Here is a 15006-nt window from a genome sequence, read left to right as displayed (position 1 = left end):
ACTCCTTAATTTCTGTTTGATTCTTTCTTAGATACAATTGTTGATTGGTGTGGACAACAGTGTGTTACCCCGCCAATTTTTACAATTGGACAGTTTTTTGCAAGTTTAAATTCGTAAATGGAAATGAAATAGATGTCCTGTGATGTTGCAGCGAATCTAGCAGCGATGGCGGCAGGCTGCGTGCTGGGGTGGACGTCCCCGGCCCTGCCCAAGGTGTCGGAGGGCCCAGACAATGAGGGCTGGCTCACCCTGACGGACGATGAGGCCTCCTGGGTCGGCTCCTTGACGCCCCTGGGCGCGGCTATAGGTCCGTTTCTCGCGGGCTTCTTGGTGGGCAGGGTGGGGTGCAAGTTAACAGCTATGGGCTCCGTGGCGCCCTTCCTCCTGAGTTGGATTATGATTATGTTCGGCACCGGAATAGGCCTCATCTGCTTCGCTCGAGTGCTCCTTGGCGTGGGGGTCGGCATGGTGTTCACAGTAGTTCCCATATACGTCGGTGAGATCTCAGAGGTGCGTACAATTACTATTCGCCATTACTACAGTATTCCTCCCTCTGCTAAACAGTGTGTTTCAATTAGGGATGTTGCTGTCTGCTGACCTGTATCAACTAATGGGACGAATAAAGAGCAGTTTTAGTAACGTTTGTAGTTTCGAATCACACACGGAGATTGTATCATTATGTCTATTTTCATTATGTAACTTTCTGTTGCCTTTCGTACAAACCTGCTAATGTGATGACAGTTGAGGCAGTCCCGCTGTGAGTTTTATGACAAAAAAGTGAAAAAGAAAACTATGGACTCACAAAAGCCTCATGTCAGCATAAAGCCTCGATGGATAGATACATGAATAGATGGATGGGTGAGTGGGTGGATGGATGGATATATAGATAGCAGAAACACATACACGCAAGCATACCGGTACGTACATACATACATACATATACATGTCCACCGTTGTGGCTGAGGGGTTAGCGAGTCTAACTCCGAACCCAGCGGTCCCGGGTTCGATCCCCGGTCAAGACGAGTTACCTTTCCTCATTGTTTCTGGTTTTTCAGATTACTCTACTGGCGGCCTCCCGAAGCTACTGGCTATCTCGACCGGCTGCCGTGGAATGTAGCTAAGCGATGTTGGATGGCTTCTGCAATGGCACCCGAGGTGGACCTGCTCGGGGGAGGAGTTTCGCCTCGGACCGACAGGGGGGCCTTGGGGGAAGTTGCCGAAGCAGGAATGGTATATGGATTTCTATCGGCTGTAGGGACCGGTCGTTAAGGGAGTCATATGGTTAGGTCGGTGCGCATAGGGGATCTATGGCACGCAACTCATTCTATATCGAGGGTTAGATCTCAATAGGTCGCAGTGCTGGGCCACCCGTGCCCCCTCATTAAATTCCATATATATATATATATATATATATATATATATATATATATATATATATATATATATATATACAGTCGGCCTGGTTGGCGGGGTTGGTATAGCGCTGGCCTTCTATGCCCGAGGTTGCGCGTTCGATCCTGGACCAGATCGATGACATTTAAGTGTGCTTAAATGCGACAGGCTGATGTCAGTACATTTACTGGAATGTAAAAGAACTCCTGCGCGGCAAAATTCCGGCACACCGCTGATATAATCTCGGTAATTGCGAGCGTCGTTAAATAAAACATAACATTTAACATTTACATACGTACATACATACATACATACAAACACACATACTCATACGCTCATACATACAGTGTATGGTCAATAATTTATAGAAAATTACAAACTAACCTAAGCAAAAGAGCTCCAATAAATATTGGTCCGAAAATTAACCGTCCATGCGATATTCCCTTAAACAGAGGATGACCTGTACTGTGACCTCCTATGTCACCGGATTTAAATCCGATTAGATTTCTGTGTTAGGGGTCATTTGAAAAGCCTGATTTACACTTCTGAGGTGAACACAATTCAGGAATTAATTGTGGTTTCGGATTGAACGTGTCTTTCAGAAACTAAAGAATGACCCAAGATTGTCCGTCCCCCTTCGCGTGTGTGGTACCTAAAGCCTTGGTTTTTCTGAACCGACGCATGCGACGTGCGAGGTGCGAGGCCCGCGTCGCACAAATCCGGACTACACGAGTGATAGTGAGTGGTTTCTATAGCTGCGTGATGCGAGGTCTGCGCACCCCGCAACTAAAGAAACCACTCGCTATCTCTCGTGTAGTCCGGATTTGTGCGACGCGGGCCCCGCACCTCGCACGTCGCATGCGTCGGTTCAGAAAAACCAAGGCTTAAGAGGTTACGTCCAATTTCGGCTTCCCCTTCAAAATTTTCTAGAGCTCCTTCAGTGGAGCAGCGTAACCCGGAGTGAGACTAGTGGCCAACAGGCTTGGAGCTCACATTTTTAGTTTTGTACAGCCCCCAACCCCTTGCAAGGACGCGTTTTGCGTACCTTTTAAATTTGTCCTTCCAAATCTTTTTCGATTTTTCGATTTTTTTTTTTTTCCGATAGGTTTCGAAGCTCACTGCAGAAAAGAGCTCAACGGAAACAACGTGATAAGAAAGAAAGAGAACACAAACTCTGCTCCTTGTTCCTATGCTGAGAAGCCTGTTTATTTGCTCGCAGGACCGGGTGAGAGGTGCTCTGGGTTCCTTCTTGCAGCTGTTCATAGTGGCGGGCCTGCTATACGTGTACTGCATCGGCCCTTACGTGTCCTACCTGACGCTAGTGGTGGTGTCGGCCGCAGTGCCCGTCGCATTTGCAGTGGCGTTCTTCTTCGTGCCGGAGTCTCCCTATCAGTACCTCGCGAAGGGCAAGCGTGACGAAGCTTGCGCTGCTCTGCAGTGGCTCCGAGGACAGAGCCGGGAAGGCGTCCAGAACGAGCTGAACAACATGGAGGTGAGAGGCATCACAGTTCACATTCTTCAATCCGAGAATCTTGAAACTATATCTGTGGTCTTTTCAAATAAGTTACAAAGCACGATACAATAAAATAGTTTCTATAAAATGTTACTTCTTACCAGTAGCGGCCGGTGATCGATGCAACTAGTTTAAGTGCCTCCGATATGAAATGTTTGTTTATGATATTAATTATTATTGTTATTATATTATTAATATTATTATTACTGTACTATTATTATTATTGTTATTATTATTATTAGTCTATCCTTATTACTATCAATGAAAAATAATAATTTCACTCACAAAATGAGCTGTTATGCTCCAAGTTTCAGTGATTGTTTCAGTGTGATGAAGCAACCCATATTATGTGTTGAAATTCCCCTTTCTTTCTTTTCTTTTTATTTTTTTCCTTTGACAGCAACAAACAAGGCCAAGAGAAGTTTATTTTGCATCACATTACCACATAACCATTTATGTTGCCCATACCAGGATGCAATAGAAACTCGCGTTTTAAGATTATGTGTCAGAAAAATTATCAGCGATGTCGTAGGTATCTCGGTAGGCTCTCTCTTTATTTAAAACTTCCTTTCTTTTGGTATTATTTCTTCTCGAAAAAGGACACTCTAACAATGAATTAACTGCACCAGCATTATTTCTCTCATTTGTTTCTGTTTATATTTTCCCAAAATACATAACACTGACCTAGATTCACTACTGTGCTACGAAGTACAATAGTAGAACACCCTCGCTTATGTCATGAACTGAGACATAAGGGGAGAGAATAAAGTGGGTCTTTGCCTGCCAAAGAGCTGGAATTTTTGTTATTTATGACCTAGTTAGGAAGACAAGTCACCACTGCTATTCCCACCCCACTCTACCCTTGAGGCCGGCCCAAGGTTGGGAAGAGTGAAACCTGACCAGGCCAGCCGAATTGTGCCTCAGCTACAACGTTTTAAGCGCAAACTCAAAGTCCGCGAAAGGACATGCAATGCATTAAGCCAGACCCGGCACGTCGATTCTGGCCTCAGGTACAAATTTTACTGCAAAACAGGTCTGTATACATCACAAGCCAGACCCGGCAGGAGCGATCCCGGCTTCAGGAACAAATTTTACTGCAAAGCAGGTCTATATACATCAAAGTTTTCAAATGCTTCTACAGCGATATATGCTTCATTCAAATAACTAATACATTATATAAAAACACGAAATGTGATTTCAGTTAAGCCAAGTGACTGAGGCCCGGCCTCACTTGCCTCAGTCAATCAGCCGCCACTGTTTCTTACTCGTTAGCTTACAAGCAAACGTTCTGATGGGGGCAGATAAAAAGTTATTTTTTTTCTTCCACCATGTTAATAATGTCAAAAGAAGTGCTTATACAAATTTTGGCCACTCGACCGCAGCTATGAGGGGCGTAAAAAATAAGTTCGCCAGAGGCCGTCAACAGAAAAGAAAACACAATTTCATTGCACAAATTTATTGGAACGGACACAGCAATTGTTGAGCTATTTTTCAACATATTTTCTATCGGAACTGAGACATTTCTCATATCATGGGATCGACAGAGAGAGGTGCAGACGCAGTCAAACGCTGGTTCCGATCTGAGGCGGCTGACTTCTACGACACAAAAATTGATCCCATGGTATGACAAATGTCTCAGTTCCTTGGGGGGTATGTTGATAAATAGCACAACAATTGCTGTATCTGTTTCGATAAATATTTCCATGCAAATGTGGTCTTTTCTATAAACAGCCCCAGGGAAAATCACTTTCTGGACGGCCTCGTAATTGCGGTCGAGTGACCAAAATTTGTATAAGCACTTCTTTTGACATTATTAACATGGTGGAAGAAATATTTAACATTTTTATCTGCCTCCATCAGAACGTTTGCTTGTTAGCTAATGGATACATTCATTAGAAAATTCATAATTTTTTATATAACCTATATCCAAACTTCGTCTTTGTTTCCTAGAAAGACACCCTTCACATATCTGCCACAAAACTACGCAGCACTGTTTTTTATCAATGTAATATTTTCCAGTGAAACATCTTCACGCGCATCTTGCCTCTTAGCGGCTGTGAGCCGATGTAATCCGCAACACACTCCCGCACTGATAGGTTTCGTCCATTCGATTCTCATCGGCTCCAATCTAATGCGCCGACTTATTCTACAGATTCCAGAAACAGAGTTAACATACATAATAATAATAATAATAATAATAATAATAATAATAATAATAATAATAATAGTAATAATAATGTTTTATTTTCGCTGCAGAGTTAAGGCCATAAGGCTTCTCTTCCACTCAACCAGCCTTAATCAATACAATACATATTTAAATTACGAATATTTACACTACACTTAAATGGTTCTCCAGCAATATTCTTCAGTTAAGTTTTAACGACTGGTAGACTACATATTTATTTAAATTTAGATAAACCTATAAGGTAAAGTAGTAACTTAATTTATGAGCTAGTCGACCTGGTTGGCAAGTTGGTATAGCGCTGGCCTTCTATGCCCAAGGTTGCGGGTTCGATCCCGGGCCAGGTCGATGGCATTTAAGTGTGCTTAAATGCGACAGGCTCATGTCAGTAGATTTACTGGCATGTAAAAGAACTCCTGCGGGACAAAATTCCGGCACATCCGGCGACGCTGATATAACCTCTGCAGTTGCGAGCGTCGTTAAATAAAAAAAACATAACATTTATGAGCTAATTTAATTCAATCAATTATAATTAATTTGAGATTTGAGATAGCTAGTAAAATGATGAAAATTGATTTAATATAAGCTTACTAGAACTATGTTACAGGAAGAAAAAAAAATATATATATATATATATATATATATATAAATCTAAAATATATTTCTATAATGAGAATATTAATGTAATTGCCATTAGAGGTTTCGTAAATCTATTTAGAGAAATTAATGATAATAATAAGAATGAACAGATGTTAGTTTCATTATATTTAATAAATATTAATCAGCAATTAATTTGTTAAGTAAGAATTTATGTAATTTTGACCTAAATGAAGTTATTGTCCAACAACCCCTTACATCACTCGGTAGCGAGTTCCAATTTCTAGCAACTGAAATGTATAAGATGAAGAATATAAAGATACATGCATGCATGCATACATACATACATACATACATACATACATACATACATACATACATACATACATACATACATACATACAATCCCTATCAAAGCGAGGTAATCTGTATTTCCCTGCCGAACATGGAATACAGTTACACTGAGTTTGTAGAAGATGTGTATAGCTCGCGCAAGGAACGATTACCGACAAGCAATGGTGGCGTTGCTGTCTGTTTTGACGTGTGTATGTAGGCACGCCGAGGGAGCGAGAGGTTTGAGCCGATGGAAGTACTGTCTCTTCCAAGAAGATGAACAAATGAGGACATCGCTGTGGAAATAAAGAACGTAGCAAGAGAAACATTCGAAGCTAATTAAACGCGCAACATATGTTTACGAATGAAATAATAATACCGTGTGATACAAGACACGTATTCACATCCAATGGAACAAACTATAGTCGTAATGTAACTATCACACCGCAAGACTGATTCTATCGATGTCATTTCTCTTCCGACTGTACTCTTGAATATCATTCAAGCTATCTCGTGACCTTTCCTCTCGCCCGCTCTTCCTTATCGCAATGTTTCATTCGCATTCCTTCCGTCGGTATTCCCTGGTTACGAGACCTATACCAATGCAGAATAATAATAATAATAATAATAATAATAATAATAATAATAATAATAATAATAATAATAACGAATATTGTACAATTAATATTCGATTTTCCCTTCGTGCAGTATTGACATTATTGAGAATTGTTTGTAATCACGTCTCATGGGTCACAATCACATGACACTTGTCAATATCAATCTGTCGATGTTACATCACAGCAGATAAGTTCGCACTTGCGATACTGATATTCCACTCATATCTCCTTCCACTGATTTATCATAAGGTCATATTTTTTCAGCCTTATCAACGGGTGACATTGATTAAACATTTAAAAATCAATACTATCCCCCGCTATATCTCCTAAACTTTTATCGGTTTTAAAATGGAAAGGTCTTCTTCTGCTTTTCTTTTTTTAAGCCTCGGGCGTGTTGCGTCTGTTCAGAGTATGATCTAGCCTATCTCATTCTTGGACTTCCGAATCTACTCTTATCCATAAGTGTTCAGCTAATCTATTGGATTTGCTAATCTATTGTTTCCCATACAATTCACTGTGGGCTAAAGCAAGGAGACGTACTATCACCTTTACTTTTTAACTTTGCTCTAGAGTATGCCATTAGGAAAGTCCAGGATAACAGAGAGGGTTTGGAATTGAGCGGGTTACATCAGCTGCTTGTCTATGCGGATGATGTGAATATGTTAGGAGAAAATCCACAAGCGATTAGGGAAAACACGGGATTTTACTGGAAGCAAGTAAAGAGATAGGTTTGGAAGTAAATCCTGAAAAGACAAAGTATATGATTATGTCTTGTGACGAGAATATTGTACGAAATGGAAATATAAAAATTGGAAATTTATCTTTCGAAGAGGTGGGGAAGTTGAAATATCTTGGAGCAACAGTAACAAATATAAATGATACTCGGGAGGAAATTAAACACGGAATAAATATGGGAAATGCCTGTTATTATTCGGTTGAGAAGATTTATCATCCAGTCTGCTGTCAAAAAATCTGAAAGTTAGAATTTATAAAACAGTTATATTACCGGTTGTTCTGTATGGTTGTGAAACTTGGACTCTCACTTTGAGAGAGGAACATAGGTTAAGGGTGTTTGAGAATAAGGTTCTCAGGAAAATATTTGGGGCTAAGAGGGATGAAGTTACAGGAGAATGGAGAAAGTTACACAACACAGAACTGCACGCATTGTATTCTTTACCTAACATAATTAGGAACATTAAATCCAGACGTTTGAGATGGGCAGGGCATGTAGCACGTATGGGCGAATCCAGAAATGCATATAGAGTGTTAGTTGGGAGACCGGAGGGAAAAAGACCTTTGGGGAGGCCGAGACGTAGATGGGAAGATAATATTAAAATGGATTTAAGGGAGGTGGGATATGATGATAGAGAATGGATTAATCTTGCTCAGGATAGGGACCGATGGCGGGCTTATGTGAGGGTTGCAATGAACCTCCGGGTTCCTTAAAAGCCAGTAAGTAAGTATTGTTTCCCATAACGTAGATGTGGCAGATCATTTTAATTCTATATTTTCATACAACTATTTACCTGTTCAACTTTCAATTCGTTTTGTTTAATGAACTTTTGGCTACAACACACAGAAGTGTGTTGGATATTTTAAAAATATTTCAAACTTTTGACTTGGTTATCTAACGAAGCTATATCAACTACTAGGTTATTTAACGTCGATGAAATGGGTGATAGCTTGATGGTATTTGGCCGATGTTTCGCCATAGATTACCTGATATTCGCCTTATGTTGGAAAAACCTCGGAAAAAGTCCAACCGGATAATCAACCAAAGTAGGAATCGAAGATCTACTCCCAAGCGCAACTCCGGATCAGCAAGCAAAAACGCTACCACCTGAGCTACGCCGGTGGCTTGGATATTTCTCCCAGAGCTTTAATTTATACTTCAGTTTTTTCTAGAGTTCTTCAGCTGTGGATATACAGCAGTCTTACGGTATTTTGTCAGTCTTGAAAAGACTCCTTGTCTTTATTGCTTTACGTATGAAAATTCCCTGCAGTCTCAGAAAAAATTGTACAGAAACATTTGTAGCCTCAACCCGGGCATTGTTTGCATTGCTAAGGAGTCACGCTCCTTAAGGGGAATAACCTGCAGGAATGCCCAAATATGTGTCAAAATTAACATTTTTCATTTTTAGCCTAAAAATTAGTACTTCACAATATTGATTTTGTGCGAGATCGTGCGTATTTGCTTGTTTTCCGCACAGAACCAATACGCGGTAAGTGTGAAATACCACATTCAGTATTCCCAACGTAACACACATAACAATTTCCCTCTTCTTACCGCTTAAGCGCGACATTTATTTTACTGCTTTAGGCTTTTAACATATTATTTTTAGAGACGTTTAACATAGTAATAATTATAAACTGGAAACTTACCACTGCAATTTCACCTAAATTGCAATGTTAATTATTGTTTTTAAATATTTGCAAAAATTAAGTAAAGTCTACTACTCCACGAAACTTATTGCATTCCTGATACAAGTAACATTAAGGAAGCCGTGAAAAAATCAACGAGATTCCAGATGCCGATGTTATTACTGCAATATGTTATATAAATAATATTGTTAAAATATTAAAATGAAAAATAAATCATTACATAACCTTACCGTTTGTTTTAAGTTCGCATTTATAGGCTGGGGGGGGGGGGGAAGACAGACGTATATCACGGCCTGCTGGAGTGTAGTAAACACAGAAAACATTTTATAGCAACAATGTTAAAGATATTTTGTTTTCCGAAGTTGGCGTCATTAAACAGAAACCAACATGGAGATTTCATTGCAACTAATTAGAAATTCGTCTTTCAGGTATGTAATAAACGATCTTCGCACAAAATAATGTACGATACACGAGCGGTATGTTTGTTTTCATGTTCTCGGAAATTAAAAAAGCTCAACTACGTTTCGCTTTTTCAATCTTTTCCTCGACCATGAAAACGTCAACATACCGCTCTTGTAACGTATATTACTATTATTTGAGGGAAATTTAAAGGTCTTAGGAAGAAAATAATTGCTTTTACGCGATTTTTAAGTCTGTGTGCTCAAACTTCTGCGTTGAATATTCGGAGCTTGTTTATTTTACTTTTTCAACATTTAATATGTAATGTCTCAGACAATAATAGAGATAATTGAATAACATTTCCAGGGCGTAGCCTATTCTCACATACGTATACACACACTACTCTTAACAAGAAGCCAAGCGCTGCTGCAAGATGTTATTACAAGAACAGGCTAGTTGGTATTCTATTCTTTACTTACAGTTGAAATCAAGTTTCGTGTAGGGATTTTAAAGTGTAAACTAGTTGTTATCGTGTGGCGTTCTTGGGAGTCATTGTCTTGAAATATTGACAGCGATAATGGAAACGAACGTTATGTGTCACTATAATTGGACACGGTAAAACCATGTATACGCAGTCAACTAAAATCATTAAAAATTTATACACATATATTTTTTTAGTTGGTTATTTAACGACGCTGTATCAACTACTAGGTTATTTAGCGTCGATGAGATTGGTGATAGCGAGATGGTATTAGGCGAGATGAGGCCGAGGATTCGCCATAGATTACCTGGCACTCACCTTACGGTTGGGGAAAACCTCGGAAAAAACCCAACTAGGTAATCAGCCCAAGCGGGTATCGAACCCGCGCCCGAGCGCAACTTCAGACCGGCAGGCAAGCGCCTTAACCGACTGAGCCACGCCGGTGGCAAATTTATATATATATATATATATATATATACAGGGACAGCATTTTATTTTTACTTGCATTTTTATTGTACCTGCATTTCTGAATGTACTTCACTCTCACCCCTTCACTAATGTCCTTGCTCCCGTCAGACACACAAACTTACGGCCGCTGTTGCATTCGAAGTCTTCAAGCACTGAAGTAAACACTGCAGTGTATAGTGTGTTTCATAAATATGATTGCGTTTTCTATAGAAGAAAGAACCTATATTAATAATATCGTACTAAAAAATTATATTCAAGAAACGATAAATTCAATTTCAGAGAATATGCTTCAAAATGTTTTTAATAATATGCGTACTGAATTGAAGCCTGCATTGTAATGAACGGCAACCATTTTCAGCAACTTGTTTAAAAATTCAGATTAGCTTTTTCGAATTGAGGTGGCGAGAAGCAAAGGAATGCTAGTGACATTTGTAATAACATGAGTTAAGTGCATCCAGTGTAAGCAAAACTATCTAAAATTTTAGTGGCAAAGGGATATTTTAAGGGGAATTGGACGTTATTGCATGCAAAGTAATGGTAAGAATAGCCTATCTTCAAGCAGTCATAAATGTAATACTATTTATCACAGCTCTTTCATTTTTTTAGTGATATATGTATATACATTAAGCTTTAAAATGAAAGAAGAATGGTTTATCTAGTGTAAATCTTACCCTTAAATTAATTTTTGAATTTAAACATATTTTTATATAAATTCACTACATACCTGTGATTAGGTACACTCTATTCACTTATCCTAGCACACATTGAATTAAAATTTTGGCCACTTACTACTAACAGATACTAAAACATACCCTACTAAAATTATTAAAATGTCTGTAATATTATGGGCATAGGGCTTATACTAATCTTCAATTTTTTTTTTTAATTTATTGACGGTGATGATTGCTATATGCCCTATACCCATAATATTACAGATATATGAATAATTTTAGTAGGGTATGTTTTAGTATCTATTAGCAATAAGTGGTCAGATTTTCAATTCAATATGTGCTATAATAAGTGAATGGAGTGTACCTAATCACAGACATGTAGTGAATTTATAAAAAAAAAATTGTGCCTAATTAAAAAAATTAATTTAAGGATAAAGATTTACCCTAGAGTAACCATTCTTTTTCACTTTAAAGCTTAATATGTATACACACATAGCTAACAAAAATGAAAGACCTCTGATAAATAGTATTATATTTATGACTGTTTGAAAATAGGCTATTTTTACCATTATTTTGCATGCTATAATGACCAACTCCCCTTAATCGCATCACACATTAAAATTTAAATAAAAAATTTCACCGATTTTACGAAAGCTTAAATATTTAAACCCCATTTTCTCAAAAGTAACTTAAGTGCACTTACAGCCCTTTACTTATGACCCCCCTCAATTCAAATGCACTCTCTATATTGTATGATAACATCAATAATTAATATGCTAAATAAAGTAGACATTACATAACGAACATAGCCGCCTGAAAAGTTGAGCTTTTGAAAAAAAAAATGTTACTACTCTACTGTATTTTGATAAATTCCGTAAAAGTGATGATCAAACTGAAAATCGTAATATCGTATTTCCCTACAATATAAATGGATACACTACTTTTCTCTCCTCCTATACCTAGTAAAATGATTTGATTACCTATTGCACTAGTAACATCAAACTCCTGTAATGGAAGGGGGAAACAGTGTTTCCGAGTATAGCCAGGTTAATGTTAAAAATGTTTGTAAAAATAAAGTGATGTCCCTGTATATATATATATATATATATATATATATATATATATATTAAGGGAGGAGGAGAACAATGTCATGGTTTATTTTAAAAATCATACCTGCGAGAGGATCAACGTGGTTCAGTGGTTCTGTTAGCTCGTGAAGTATCCTATTCAGTACTTGTTATTTTGCTGCGATCAGCGCTATGAATTTTGTATAGTCTGGAAGATTTTATTTGCATAAAATTCATACAATTTCCTCCGAATTAGGTCACGACTAAATTAATCGATTCTACGTAGGTCTGTTCTTGGAATATTTTGCTATATCCACCACAACTATTTTCTTCAACGTTGAGCACATTACTCTTGTCGCAGCTACGGTTTTTCCAAGTGGGTCATGGCATTGTTCTCTTCCCTTCTTGAACTATTTATGTACATTTTGAATGATTTAAGCTGTGTATATGCTCGTATGCCTTTACCGCTTCCATTCGGTTAGACAACAACTTCATTTTCTTCATCACTATCAACTTACAAAAATGTCACATGATAGCAACCGGTTTACACTTCATTAGTCCCAGCAAAGAAACTAATTTATAACTCATATATAAACAGTCTTACTAATAAACCGTGTATAGTTTTTATACGAGACTTATGCAGAGTTGAGACAGAAAACGTTACTAATAAACCATGAATAAGCTATGGACGTATAAACAGGCTGTAACTATACAATGGGAATTGCTTTGCAGTAGTTATATACACGAAACCCCTTGTTTAAGCGTTGTATATAGCGAAAAAATGGCCGCCCCTCTAACAGCTGTTCGTATCAACTGTCATTTTATGATGATGGTTACCATGGTTACCTTGTAACCACAGAAGAACAAACCAAAGATCATAGAATTATTAGAATAATACTGCTGTAGCTTGTATTCTTTGACCAAAATGTAGTGTGGTAATCGATTAGAGTCAGTTGTACTATCGATATTTAACACGCTACACTAGAGTGCTCTACCGGATGCAATAGAGAGCCTCAGATATTCTATTACCTTTCGTAACGAAGTAATGACGAAACTATGACGTAGCTGTGTAACAGTTATACTGTTTATACACGACGTATGTAGTGATTATTAGTAAGGAATTTACACACGACGTATAAACGAGCTACTCATTGTATAAGTATAAGACAGTTAAACGTCTGTATATAGAGTTTTTATTAGTAAGACCGAAAGAGTAGAGAACTGAATAGCCTCTCCTTCAAAGTAAATAAAGTGTTGCAATAGCGTCTGGATTTCGTAACTCTAGTGTACCGATACGCTTCACTGGCTCGAACCTGCACCTGTCCAAGTCAAGTCTGCGAGTGGGGATATCGAGATGGAATGTAGAGGCAAAACACAGTTGCCACATAGGTCACTTGACGCTCAGATTTCAACGTGTGCACATCGTTTAAAATACACTACGGAGCGCACGCATTTTTTGTCCTTGTCTTCAGATAAAGTCAACAGTTACGCTGTCTCCCAGCCTTCCCCCTCATGCAACTTTCTCCACGCTTGCCAATCAGAACGCCAAACCTCACTGCCAAGCAGAAGTAGAAGTACAGTCTATTTCAAAGCGTCTTAAATTGTTACCGCTCTATGAACTGGAGCGCAGTAGCAAAACTTTGCTGTCATATCAGACTGTACTGGTCTCCTCTCGTTACCGCCTCCTTTCACTACAGAACTGCCTCCAACTTCCCCTCTCGGCTCGCAGACTTAACTTGGTCGAGCTGTACTACTCCATTTCCAATGGCTAAAACATCAGTGAGCGAACAGTAATGCAGCATGGGTGGGCAACTCGTGCTCTCAATGTGTCAACACAATCTCAGTGCAGGTAGAACGGACTCTGTACTAGCTGTACTGCCTGTGTGCGGTTCTTTCAAGACACAAGTTCGATCGCGTCTGCAGTAAGTGGCGGCTCGTTTTAAGTGAAAAGCATTATAATTCCTAGATCATTTCCCTTTTAGTTACGAGTCGAAAGAGGATTTTTTTTTATTAAGAAGAGAGGTAAAGCTTTATTAAGTTCTATTACACTCTCTTACGCATGACTTTTATGTTACAAATATGCAGTGAAGGTTTTAGTAAAGAAATACTGTCTGCATCTGCTTTAGAACAGCTAAAGGTAAAAATGAGATATCAACAAGGTGAGACTGATATCAAATATCGTTAGCACGTTGTGCGTGCGAGTTACAGAATTGCACGACATATGATCGACTAGCTAAGAGCATTTGTGGATAAATTTGAAATGTGGCAGTATCATGTAGAACATAGACAAGTTCACTTTCTTTGAATATGAACTATCTTGAAGAGTGATAAGAAAATATTCTTATCAAATATAAGACCGTACTTCAAGACCTACAGCAGAATTCATTATTAAGTTTGGAGAAACAGTGACAATTGACAAGGAATCGAGATGTTTCTGAAATCCTTTTGGCTTACAGCCGATAGAAAATACTGAAAATGTATAGCTTGAATTGATGAATCTACAGAACAGCACGCCACTCAGATTCCAGCGAAATCAGGAATCGAACTGTTCGTAATGAATAAAGACTTGTAAATTCTATCATTCTACGTTTCAAATAATACATATAATAAGAAATATTAACAAATATTGTAATAAAAAATAAGTGTTGCAGCTATATTTGTTGTATCTTGAAAAGATTGTATTTAGTTTGTGTTTCCAGTACTAAACTAATTTACAAAGCTAGAAAATAATATAATTTTGTTACGTGTTTAGGTACATTCTGTCTAAAATTACTATAATTATTGTACCATGCGTCATTCTGAAATTCAAGCATGGAATAGATATCACGATCGCCTGCATGAGCCGCCAGAGCGCACCGTGGCTTTTGCAGTGAAACTACAAACAACTTGTAACTGCTGCGGCTG

General features: G+C 38.3%; 1 protein-coding gene across 1 annotated transcript in view; it reads left to right on the top strand.

The window, feature by feature from the left end:
• The window catches only part of LOC138707527 (facilitated trehalose transporter Tret1-like), a 34369-nt gene that overhangs the window by 5359 nt on the left and 14004 nt on the right, over positions 1–15006 (top strand). Inside the window, exons 2-3 of the mRNA XM_069837062.1 lie at positions 152–510; positions 2612–2884. Coding sequence (XP_069693163.1) covers positions 152–510; positions 2612–2884 — 632 coding nt within the window. The remainder of the gene's footprint in view (positions 1–151; positions 511–2611; positions 2885–15006) is intronic.

The sequence above is a fragment of the Periplaneta americana genome, chromosome 1 (assembly GCF_040183065.1).
Source record: "Periplaneta americana isolate PAMFEO1 chromosome 1, P.americana_PAMFEO1_priV1, whole genome shotgun sequence".
In the NCBI taxonomy this organism is placed as follows: domain Eukaryota; kingdom Metazoa; phylum Arthropoda; class Insecta; order Blattodea; family Blattidae; genus Periplaneta; species Periplaneta americana.
Note: the sequence above shows the minus strand (reverse complement) of the source record. Positions and strands in the feature narration are given on the sequence as shown.